Source organism: Rhinoderma darwinii, chromosome 13 (genome assembly GCF_050947455.1).
Source record: "Rhinoderma darwinii isolate aRhiDar2 chromosome 13, aRhiDar2.hap1, whole genome shotgun sequence".
NCBI classification, from domain to species: domain Eukaryota; kingdom Metazoa; phylum Chordata; class Amphibia; order Anura; family Rhinodermatidae; genus Rhinoderma; species Rhinoderma darwinii.
In genome coordinates this window covers 42263825-42276408 of record NC_134699.1, presented here as the reverse complement: position 1 = coordinate 42276408, position 12584 = coordinate 42263825, and the positions used below count along the sequence as shown (strand labels likewise).

The following is a 12584-nucleotide window of genomic DNA, read 5'->3' as shown; positions in this document are numbered from 1 at the left end:
ATGATAAAACAGTCCCACCTGCTCTGCCACAATTTACTATAATCTATGGGATTTATTTAATACATCTCTATCATTCAGGTGCCTAAAGATTTGGAAGTCTTGCTGCGGACATCATACTTTGGAAGTCTCATGCTTCTGGTAAGAAGTTTTAAATGTATTGTAAGGAATAATTATCAAAATGTATTATATGTACCATTGCCACTACCGTTACAATATAAATATATTTATAATGATCTTATAGGTCTTTACATCTATTTGTCCATGTTATGAACTGATAGTACTATACCCATATATAGTTGTTTTATATGGTTACGTGCTGTACTTGCTAAGCTTACTATTGAATATTTAATGTGTCAATTTTCATGAATCAGTATATTGTATTATTATTATTTATTTATTTTAAAGAACCATTAATTCCAGGGCTTGTGTTTATTAAAAAGTGTTTAAGTACATGACATGAGACAATAAACATGTGCTTAAAAATTGAAAGACTTGCACAGAAGGAGAGAGGACCCTGCCCTCGAGGGGCTAGCGATCCACAAGGAAAGTGGAAGCAGACGATGAGGGCAGAAGCTGTTCAGCATAATTGAATGTTGTAAGCTTTTCTGAAGAAGTGGGTTTTCATGTTGCTTTTGAGGGTTTGGATGGTGGGAGAGATCTAGAGTATGGGGCAATGGGTAGCCAGTGAGGGGAGAGGCAAAGGTAAAATGAGGGGAAAGATGGATTAAAGGGGTTGGCTGAGATTTTTTTTTTAATATACATTTAAAACCACATTGCAGTTATTTACAATTTCATAATATACTTACCCTTGCAATCTTGCTTCGGTTCTCCGCTCTGGCAGCTTTTTCCTGCTCATCACATGAGCTCTGACGTCACGTTTTCTGCCAACGCCACGGTCGTGTCGTATAGCGATCACATGCTCTCTGACCAGAGAGACCTCGGATGGTATACGACACGTCACTGGTGACGTGTCGTTTCTGCGGGTGCTTGTTCTTTAGTGCCCGCTCAGCCTATGTAGTTGTTCACTGTGAGCGCGCCTGTGCGTGTTCACAGTGAACAAGGATGGCACCTACGTATGACTATCCCGGTCTACGAGGTACAATGTCAGCACCGGCACTTATGTTTTAGAACTACATACACTGCCAAAGCCTACACATAGTAGGCTTTGATAACGGGTTATCAAACACGCGGCACACGGGCTGCATGCAGCCCTTGAGGCTGTTATCTGCTGCCCGTTGCTCCCTAGGGAGAGGACAGAGCAGACCCAAGGAGGTGCCTTACAACGCTAGTATAGGCTCTGCTCCGATATCAGGGTCCCGGAGCAGAGCCTATAATAGTATACTGTATAAGATTACTGTCTGCTGGGGTCCTTTATCTAAGCCTACATTGTGTTAGGCTTTGATACAGGGTCTAACAAACATTGTCACACGTGGACCCTACATGCACGCTCATTACAGCCTGCAATGCATGCAGGGAAAAAAAGTTTAATCAGAAGGAAACATCAACAAACCGGACCTGGAGTGCATGTAAACAAACGGCGCTAAATTCAAAGAAAGATATGTGGTAAGTGGATTTTTTTTTTTAAATACTGCTTTCTTTAGGATGTCTGTATAAGGGATAATGTATAACACACTTTTTGAAAATTTGATCGTATCTCGGACAACCCCTTTAAGCTGGCAGTACAGTTTTGGGTAGATTGGAGGGGTGCAAGGGTGTTTGATAGAAGGTCACAGAGAAGGATGTTGCAGCAGTCTAGACGGGAGATGAGGGCATGTACTAGCATTTTTGTTGACTCGAGGTTAATAATAGAGTGGATTTGAGAAATGTTATTAAGGCCTCGTGCACATTTCCGACACGGTTTTCACGGCCGTTTTTTGACGGATCCGTGTGTCCGTTTTATCGGCCGTGTTCACTCCCGTGTGCACTCCGTGTTTCCGTTTCCGTGCGCCGAGCATGGTACTGTCCAGGGTGCTGAAAGAGTTACTGATCGGCGGTAACTTTCAGCACCCTGGACAGTACCATGCTCGGCGCTCGGAAAATACAATTTTAATGTAATAAAAAAATAATAATTACATTTCATACTTATTTTCCTCCTGTCCGGCCTCCAGCGATGACGTTTCATCCATGTCGCCGCTGCAGACAATCACAGGCTGTAGTGGCGGTCACGCACGTCAGGATGACGTCAGAAGGCCGGCCTCCAGGGATGACGCTTCATCCCACGTGACCGCCTCTGCAGCCAATCACAGGCTGCAGCGGCCTCTGCAGCCAATCACAGGCTGCCGTGTCATTCTGGAAGGTCGGACTGGAGGAAGAAGAGGGACTCGTCACCAAGACAACGACCGGGTAAGTATGAACTGATTTTTATTTTATTTTTAATCAGCAGACTCTTTTCTCTATCAGTGATTGATAGAGACAAGTGGCTGCCGATTAGTGTAATATTTCTGTTATGTTTTACTGCCCGCCCGGCCGTTGCTAGGCAACGGCTCCGTCACACACGGACGGCACACGGATGGCTTCAGTTTTTTTGACGGCCCCATTGACTTGCATGGGCCTCACGGTCACGGAATCCTGGACCAAAGTAGGTCATGCTCTACTTTGGATCGGAGCGCAGCAACGGGACCTTAAAAAAAAACTGAAGTGTGCATGACCCCATTGAAATGAATGGGTCAGTGTGCTAGAATTCAGAAAAACGGCTAGCACCCTGAAGGAAAAAACTGAAGTGGGCATGGGGCCTAAAGTAAAGGGGGCAAGAGGTAGTAAGGACTTGGATGAGCAGTTTGACAGACAGGGCGGAACCGAAGGTTATCCCGAGGCAGCAGACTTGTGAAACGCGTGCAACCATTAACTTGTATCTACTATGGTTAGTGCAGTATAAATAAAATTAATTTCTATGACCTGTTTACATAGAGGGCCGGACTTTACATTTAGCACAACCATATCAGCCATGTGCCATAGATATATATATTAACCATAAACGTAAAAATCCAAACGGCCATTTTGGTCCGTTTTTCTTGGCCGTTTTGCATCCATTCCGGGTCGTGTTTCCGATTTTAACCCTTTTTGCATCAGTTTTTTTCCCTGTCCGTTTTAAAAATGGATGAATTTCATTTGTCAATTTTTTTTGTCACACAGCCCCCTGTAGATATTGCCACAGTCCCCCTGTAGATAATACCACACACTGCCCTCTGCAGATAATGCCACACAGCCCCCTGTAGATACTGCCACGGCTCCCCTGTAGGTAGTGCCAGTTTACCAGGCCGTAGAAAAAAAAAAATCGGTTGTGTGAATAGCCCCATTTGGGGTCTATTGTTCCTACTGCGGCTGTCTGACGGCCGTCTTTTGAACGGCCGTCACGCGGCTGGGAAGCACTGTCGTGTGAATAGGGCTTTAGAATTTATCTAATGGGGAAAGACATTGAATGAAATTTGTATTATGAAATATTATAATATTTTCCAGTATCTTTTCTATGGCAATTTCTCATTCCTATTCCCCATTAGGGCTCACCCTCTCATTCCTAGTCCCCAGCATGGCTCCCCCTCTGATTCTTATACAGTACAATACACTACCCTCATTCTTAGGCCCTATTCACCCGGCAGGAACAACAGACCCCAAATGGGGCTATTCACACGACCAATTTTTGGACGGCCCGGGAAATCGGGCTGTCAAAAAATGGGACATGCCCTGTTTTTTGGCCGTTCTCCCGACCACCCAGCTCCCATAGAAGTTTATGGGGCCGGGTAATACACGCCCATCACTGGAATGTGTTCCGAGTGACGGCCGTGTCTTCCGTCGCTCTCTCTCTCCTCCTCCTCCTCCTAGTGTGAAGTGCATTTGAGGAGGAGGAGGAGGGTATTTTTTTGCTCCCTGTAGGAGCGGAATCCCCAATCCCCAGCCACAGCTTTGGCAACGCTGTGGCCGGGGATTGGGGATTCCGCTCCAGGAGAAGTCCCTGACTTCACTGTCCATGTATGGACACAGTGACGTCAGGGACTTCTGAAGTGGAATCCCCGACCCTGTGGCCGGCGTTTCCGCTCCAGTAGAAGTCTCTGACTTCACTGTCCATATATGGACATTGAAGTCAGGGACTTCTCCTGGAACGGTGGCGCTATCTACAGAAACATAGGGGGTGTGCCATCTATGGGGGGGTGTGCTATGTAAAGGGGTCCTGTGTAGATTACCTACAAGGGGGGCTGTGTGGCACTACCTACAAGGGGGGCTGTGTGGCACTACCTACAAGGGGGGCTGTGTGGCACTACCTACAAGGGGGGCTGTGTGGCACTACCTACAAGGGGGGCTGTGTGGCACTACCTACAAGGGGGGCTGTGTGGCACTACCTACAAGGGGGGCTGTGTGGCACTACCTACAAGGGGGGCTGTGTGGCACTACCTACAAGGGGGGCTGTGTGGCACTACCTACAAGGGGGGCTGTGTGGCACTACCTACAAGGGGGGCTGTGTGGCACTACCTACAAGGGGGGCTGTGTGGCACTACCTACAAGGGGGGCTGTGTGGCACTACCTACAGGGGGGCTGTGTGGCACTACCTACAGGGGGCAGTGTGTGGCATTACCTACAGGGGGCAGTGTGTGGCAAGAAAATTGACTAATTAAATTCATCGGTTTTTAAAACGAACAGGGAAAAAAACAGAGGCAAAACGGCAGAGAAAAACGGACGTTTTTATCGGCCAACACTCGGACCCTGTTGTGTGAATAGAGCCTTAGACCCCAGTCAGGCTCCGCTCTGCATATACCCCTTCACTGCTAACCTTGACATCCCAGTGTCAGTCTGCAGCCTCCCTTGCTCAGCAATCCCACAGGATGTCCAGTGTAACATGAAACATGCTGCACACTCCCCTTCCTCGACAGACTTCCTTCTCCTCCCGCCTTCCCTATGACTCTCTGTTGGGCTGGAAATGCTCCTCCTCCTTCTATGGGGCACAACGCTGACAGCTTCTCTCCCATGATGTGCCAAGCAAGTCTCATCCTCCTGCTTGATCACAAAAAAATTCGGTCTGGATGAACGGGTCTTCTTAAAGGGATGGTCTTCTGGGGTGGTTACACTGTATATGTTTATTCAAGGTATTTGGATCTCTGTATTACAAAAAAATAAGCTCTGACTAGTATAAAGATATATTAAGTAATTAATCACAGACCTATATATAAAAAAATCAAAAATAAAATTATTCACAAAGGCGTGCATTCACTTAAAGGCTACATGCACATGTTGTGCATTTTGCTGCGGAAAATATACGCATCAAAACCGAAGGAAATTCGCAGATGAAAATGCACCTTATTGCGCATTTTTCAGTGCGGTTTTTAAGTTTTGATGCGTAAATCAGTGCGTTTTCATGCTGCGAGTTTTGGTGCGTTTTTCCTTAGAACTAGGCAGATACAATTCGCAAGCGGAAATGCAAGATAAATTGACATGCTGCAGATTTTAAAATACGCTGCACAGATCCGTTTACATGCCGGGAAAAAAAAAACAGCGTGTACATGAGATTTCCTGAAACTGCACGTAACACGCATCGTGAGCACTGAGCCTTAGTCACCTACTCAGTGCTTATATTGGAGCTGAATGGTGATGAGCTCGAGTACATATTCTGCCAACTACATTTCAAACAGTTAAATAGCATTGAAGGGATCCTGTCACTTTAAAGACCCCCCGGAATCTGCTTTATTTAGCAATATTTATTCATTTTAATATTGGAGAGGGGTATATATATTAAATTTTGTATGCTGATTATCCAATTTAACAGTGTTATGAAATGATTTATATTTTGTGTGGTTAGCTAGATATATAAAAAGTGCACATTGCTAAATAACAGTAGTACAAGCTTATCATGTAGCATGCTGTCCTCCGCTCACAATGATTATATTTTATCAATCATGCAGGATCCAGCGGTGGCAGACGCCCCTATGAAATTAGAGCTGCGTGTCTCTACCCCTCCACGATTTACCATAAAACCAACAGGAACCAGTGTTTCGGTGAATGCCATTCTGAACATCTACCTGATTCCAGCAGGACAGCCACCTGTGCAGCTAAGCAGCATGACAATGGTAAGCCCCCAGCTTTTGCATGGGCTTTTTCTAAGTTTTCTTTATTTTTTAGTAGCCTTTTTCATCTGCCCTCTCTTTACCTATAAAACAACAGTCTTTTGGCTCATTCACACGAGCGTGATTCTCGTTTTGTGCGTGGAAATCACTCACAGCACACGGACCCATTGATTTCAATGGGACTATTCACACAGCAAGAGTCCGTTGCGTGAAACTCACTGCATGTCCTATATTGGTGCCTTTTCACGCACCTACGCGCCCATTGAAGTCAATGGGTGCGTGAAAACCACGCACAGCACACAGATGCACATCCGTGTTCTGTGCGTGATTTGCGCATGAATTCCATTAAAAAAAAAAGTGCTTTGCAAGTGCATGAAAAACGCATGCCACTCACAAAGCACAGATGCAATAACGCAACTGACTAGATTTACGCACGTTTTTTATGCGCGTAAATCTGTCACGCTCGTGTGAATGTAGTCTAAGTATAAGCCTGTGTTTATCTCACGTATAGTAGTTTTTTTCACATTCCTACATACGCTTTTTCTGGCATCCTGTATTTTACCGCTGTAGCCATGTGTTACATAGTTGTAGATTACATTGGTTAAAGTCCCATCACGCCATGCGTTTTTGAACACTGCACATTTTTTGGAGCATGTTGAATTTTTTGCAATCGACATTTAGTAGGATTTACGTACAACTTTTTTTCGTGCAATTACTTGAAGTAATAAAGTGGCATAAAAAAGCATGCAAAATACATTTCTTAGAGCTGCTAATAGTCAACTTTCCTGTATTAACATGATGTTTGCTCCAGCTTTTGCAATGTGATAGTGATACAGAACTGTATCGCATAAACCTCTTATTTCAGAATGAGTAGGGGTTCATAAAAAAATTCTGGTAGTTAAAATAGATAGTTGGCCAGTAGCATTAAGCTGACCATACATGAGACAATATTTGACAAATCTTGACTATTTCACTGGGCTTCCCCAACAACCTAATGTCCATGGGGACCTCCCAACTGTTCCCCAACAGGGAAAAGAGTATCAGGCATTTTGGATTTTCTTTGTTCTGCTGGGAGATAAGCCACTGCCAGAAGTGTCTGGCAGCTGCAGGTCTCCCTCTCCCCGTTGAAATAAACATACATGCTCGTGTGTCCATGTTATTTAGTCTGGCGTGTGCTCTGTCCCAAATCAAATGGTATTCTGCATACACTTCATGCCACAAATATATTTAGTTATATTTAAAGGAGTTATAGAGGAAAAGAAAAACATTGGTGCTTTCTTCTAAAATCAGTCCTACACCTGTCGACAGGTTGAGTTTGGTATTGAAGCCCCGCTCTATGTAAGTGAATGGGACTAAGCTGCAATACCAGACACCTCCTGTGGACAGGGGTGGCACAGCTGAACAATTATTGCCTTATCAGAAATCAATATAGGTATTTGTCCCTACCAACCACAATGCAAATGTTACCACTGGTGGAAATAGTGGTAATAATGTTAAACTCTGTAACCAGCCAATATTTGATTCATATTTATGTCACGTAGGGTTCGTGGACCCACTGGGCCGTACCGCCTTGGCAGGTCAGAGGCTATAGTTTATAGGTTACCTGTGGCAGCTCGGACAGTAGCAAGGCAGGCTTGGCAGGAAATAGGCAGCGGGTAGACGTCAGGCGTGGAGAAGCAGGACAGACGTGGTATACAGCACAGCACAGCACAGCACAGCACAGCATCAGGATACAGGGAACACTGGGAGCAGGAAACACTAGGGGACCATTTGCAAGACAAACTTGGAATACGACAACAACGCTCAGGCGTGGGAGGATGGGGCTGGGACCTTCTTATAGCCCAGGGTGCTCTGGGAGCAATTAGCTCAATCTCCAACATGCGTGCGCCCTGGCTTCTTAAGTCTGGACTGAGCTCGTACCGCACCCTTGTGGTCACTGTGGAGCAGGACGGCCGTATGTGTAGACATCTCTTGAGAGAAGGGTGTCGACTGGATGGAAGGAGTTCATGGTCAGCGACCACGGACGTTACATTATATCACCTTATCAGCTATACACATTTCTGATTCATCAAGAATTAATTGTAGATCTCATGATGTTTGGTTTCAAATACTTATTTCTCCATAGGAATCTCGCCTAAGTGCTAGGGTGACTCTGAAGAAGACCACTTTACTGGTCCATCTGGACCTCAAGAGGTAATCTAGTCTAAACTGCTGTTTCTTTCTTACCAAGTCAGAAGCCATGGTTGTTTACATACTAATATATGTATATATATAATTTGTATTTGCTTAATCTGTAAGCAACAATACTACTTTTATTAGTAGCATTAGTAAATAATATGTAATTTATTATTAGAAATAATATATAAAAACTATTATGGATTTCGATTTTATATTTATGGATATATGGCCTTTTTATTGTAGATTCCGAATATACTCCAACAAGTCCGCACTGGAGTCTCTTGCGGTGAGTGAAGTATGAATACAGTATATAACTCTTCTTTTTGTTATGTTATTACAATCATTTGTTTTGTCTATTATAGCTCATACCCTTACAAAGCCCCTTAAAGACCCTTCTACAGTTGACAGTGATGCCCGTCCTTAATGGTAAGACAGTAAATTCTCTCAACTCATAATCTGATTGGCTACCAGGATTACAAGGTTTTACTTCATGTTTAAAATGTGTTCCGCAGAGAGAACAAAGAGAGGCGTCAGCATTCCTCTTCCAGAAGGTTTGGATTTTACTCGGGAGACAACTACTCACCATGCTGTAAGTCAGAGTTTCCCCAACCCTTTCAGGCTCGTGGCACCTCTGGGGAAAAAAAATTTCCTCAGGCCACCCCTACCAAAAATTGTTTACAAAAAACGGCTAAAAACAAGAACTACACTGTTAGGGCATGTTCAGACGTGGCAGAATTTTTCCGCTACAAATGTTGCTGTAGATTCGTTGCGAATATTTGACCGGTAATTCAGACGTTGCGGATAACACTGCAGACTTGCCGCAGATTTCAGTTTTTGTATTGCAAAGGCTAAAATCTGCAGTAAAAATCTGCTGCTTCTCTGCTGGCGGCCATGCATGCCGCGGAATGAAAATTCTGCACCGCAGCCTAAATTCCGCACTATTTTCCGTAGCATCTTAACTAAGTTACCTTAAAATGTATAGAAAACAATGGAAAAATCGTCTGCTGCAGACTGTCCACAGCAGAATTCAACAGCAATTCCGCCATGTCTGAACATGCCCTTAGGGTATGTTCACACTGCGTTTTTTGGAAGAGGGAAAAACAATCTGCCTCAAAATTCCTTTGGGAATTTTGAGGCAGATTTTGAATTGACAGTGTTGTTTGACGCATTGTTTTGCTGTGTTTTTTGCCCACATTTTTTTTAAGCCATTATAGCGAATTCAAAAACCGCAGGCAAAAAAAGCGCTGCAGGCTTTTTGTGCCTCCTATTAATTTCAATGGGAGGTCAGAGGCGGAAACCACTCAGACCATCAGCCCTCCACTCACAGTAAAATGACCATCAGCCCTCCACTCACAGTAAAATTACCATCAGCCCTCCACTCACCGTAAAATGACCATCAGCCCTCCACTCACAGTAAAATGACCATCAGCCCTCCACTCACAGTAAAATGACCATCAGCCCCCCACTCACAGTGAAATGACCCCTTTAGTTAAGTGACCATCACAGACAAAGTGTGCTTACTCCTGGGGAAGGACTAAATAAGGAGGTATAAGAACAACAACTCCCATTATGTCCAGGCTGTTATTATGGGATATCAGGGGACATTACAAGGAGGTATAAGAGGAGAGAACTACAACTCCCAGCACATCCAGACTGTTATTATGTAATAGAGGACATTATAAGGAGGAGTATAAGAGGAGAGCACTATACCTCCCAGCATTCCCCTGACTCCAGTTCTCACACAATTGCTGAAAAACTATATTGGCTCCTCTTCCTCCGTCTTCTAGTGGGAAGTGGTGGGCGGTACTTGTAGCAGACGTGTGTGCGTCACGTCTGCTACAAGTATAGCCTAAGTAAGCGTCGGGGGCGGAGCTTGTAGCAGACATGCGTGTGTCACGTCCGCTACCAGCAAAGTTGTTTTTTTGTTTGCAGTGTCACGGCACCCCTGGACGGTTCTCACGCACCCCAGGGTGGCGCGGCACCCCGGTTCGGAACCACTGCTGTAAGTTGTAGTACTTGAAGATGTGATTTTCATTCAAGTCAAAATTCATTCCATTTGTTTTTCTCTCCAGGGTTTTATTCTCATTGGTGGGGATTTACACTTCTCCAAGAGTCTCCGGGAAGTCATTGAGAAATATCGTCCTGCCCCAACAGAAACAACCCAAGGAACCAACGAGGCTATCTGAGATCATCAATATTAAATCCTTCCTTGGTGACTGCTAGAGGTTTATTTAAGAGATAGTTATGTGCGAGCTTTTCACATATCTAAGGTGCCTCTAAAGGCCCTTTTATACTGGCCGACACTCGGCCGGTGCAGCGAGCGCCAATCAACGAGACATCATTGATCGGCGCTCATTTGCTCCTGTCACACGGAGCTATGTATGAGGACGAGCGGTCGTTACTCCGATCGCTCGTCCCCACACATTATTATCATGTCGGCAGCGCGTTTCCCTGTTTACACCGGGAGATGCGCTGCCGACAACGATAATCTTTTACTTTTTTAAAATGATACGACCAGCAGATGATTGAGTGTTTACTCGTTCATCTGCTGATCGTTCCCCGCAATTATCGGCAACGAGCAATATATGAACACTCGTCTCCCTGATAATCGTCCTGTGTAAAACCCCCTTAAAGAGGCTCTGTCACCAGTTTATAAGTGCCCTATCTCCTACCTAATCTGATAGTCGCTGTAATGTAGATAACAGGTTTTGTTTATTTATTTTTAAAAACGTTTATTTTCGACAGAGTTAGGGTATGTTCACACAGCCTATTTTCAGCCGTTTTTTTGGGCCGTAAATGCCCGAAAAAACGGCTAAAAATAAGGGGGCTGAACGCCTCAAATCATCTGCCCATTTAATTCAATGGAAAAAAAGGCGTTCCGTTCCAATAGGGCAATAGGGCATTAGTTAACACGGGTGTTTTTAAACAGCACCAAAACTGGCCGTAAAAAACGCTGCAAAAACGCTAGTTGCTAAAAAAAAATCTGCCGAAAATCAGGGGCTGTTCTCCCTTTTTTTGTTAACGTAGCCTTATGACTATTTTTCATTTTATGCTAATTTCTTCTAAATTCCCAACTGGGCATTTAGAAGAAATTAGCATAAAACGAAAAATAGTCATAACTCCATCAAAAATAAACGTTTTAAAAAAAACAAACACTGTTGTTATCTACATTACAGCGACTATCAGATTAGGTAGGAGATAGGGCACTTATAAACTGGTGATAGAGCCTCTTTAAGTCCAAAACTTTCCAAAACTCACCCAAAGCAGTACCACCGTATAGAAGACGTCCCAATAGATGTGGCGAGACTATAAAAAGGCACCTAGCATGGCTAGTATGAGGCACTACCTTCCAGAGAAACCATATGTATCATGATCAAGTAGAAACAAAAGAGAATCATTTATTGCTATCAACTTTACGAATATTTAACAATTCAAAAAAAAAAGTCAATCCTTCGAAGAATTTAACCATCGCTGAACAAAAATCTGTTTAACATGTGTGCATAATATTGTAACAATCTGTAACTAACAAATAACATGCAGAATATAGAACCGTCTGGTTTTGCCAGAGTTGTTTAGCTGTGTGGAGGTCTACAAGGGCTCACTATTGATGAAGCAACTGAACATCCCAAAAGCTTCTGCAGACTTGTCTGCTAGCACCATGTGAACCATATAAAAAAAAAAATTAAAAATATACAAAAATGTTAATTTGTGAAAATGGTTATTTAGGAGATAGAAGCTTTAGGTAATATTTTTAATAAATATCAGAGGTGAGAATTGCACTGTGGTAATATACAGCACTGCAATGCACAATATCAGGATGTTCCACGATTTCAGAGTAATAATAAAACAGATTAAAGGGGTTTTCCCATCAGAGACATTTATATCCACAGGATATGTCAAATGTCAGATAGATGCGGGTCCCACCTCTGGGACCCACACCTATCTCTAGAACGGGGCCCCCTAAACCCCATTCTACTGCTCTGTGTTGCGGCTAAAACGTGTGATTCCCGACCATGAAGAAGAAAACCGTGTAGCTCGCAGAGCCACGGTGTTTCCGTAAGCCCCATAGAACTGAATGGCAGTTACGGAAACAGCATAGCATGCGAGCTACGCTGTTTGCTTCTTCATGGTCGGGAATCACGCGAGCGGTAGAATGGGGTTTAGGGGGCCCCGTTCTAGAGATAGATGCGGGTCCCACCTCTGAAACCCGCACCTATCTGACATTATCACATATCCTGTGAATATGTCATAAATGTCCCTGATGGGAAAACCCCTTTAACCTTCTAGTGACCAGCCTATTTTGGGCCTTAATAAAGAATAAAATCATTTCAAAAGCCATAACTTTTTTATTTTTCC

General features: G+C 43.9%; 1 protein-coding gene across 1 annotated transcript in view; it reads left to right on the top strand.

Annotated features, from left to right (window-relative positions):
* PLTP (phospholipid transfer protein) overlaps positions 1 to 10905 on the top strand; it is a 45860-nt gene extending 34955 nt beyond the window's left edge. The window contains exons 10-16 of the mRNA XM_075845405.1: positions 79 to 138; positions 5889 to 6053; positions 8176 to 8243; positions 8472 to 8514; positions 8591 to 8654; positions 8741 to 8817; positions 10301 to 10905. Of these exons, the coding sequence (XP_075701520.1) occupies positions 79 to 138; positions 5889 to 6053; positions 8176 to 8243; positions 8472 to 8514; positions 8591 to 8654; positions 8741 to 8817; positions 10301 to 10414 (591 nt within the window). The 3' untranslated portion in view covers positions 10415 to 10905. The remainder of the gene's footprint in view (positions 1 to 78; positions 139 to 5888; positions 6054 to 8175; positions 8244 to 8471; positions 8515 to 8590; positions 8655 to 8740; positions 8818 to 10300) is intronic.
* The last annotated feature ends 1679 nt before the right edge of the window (positions 10906 to 12584 follow it).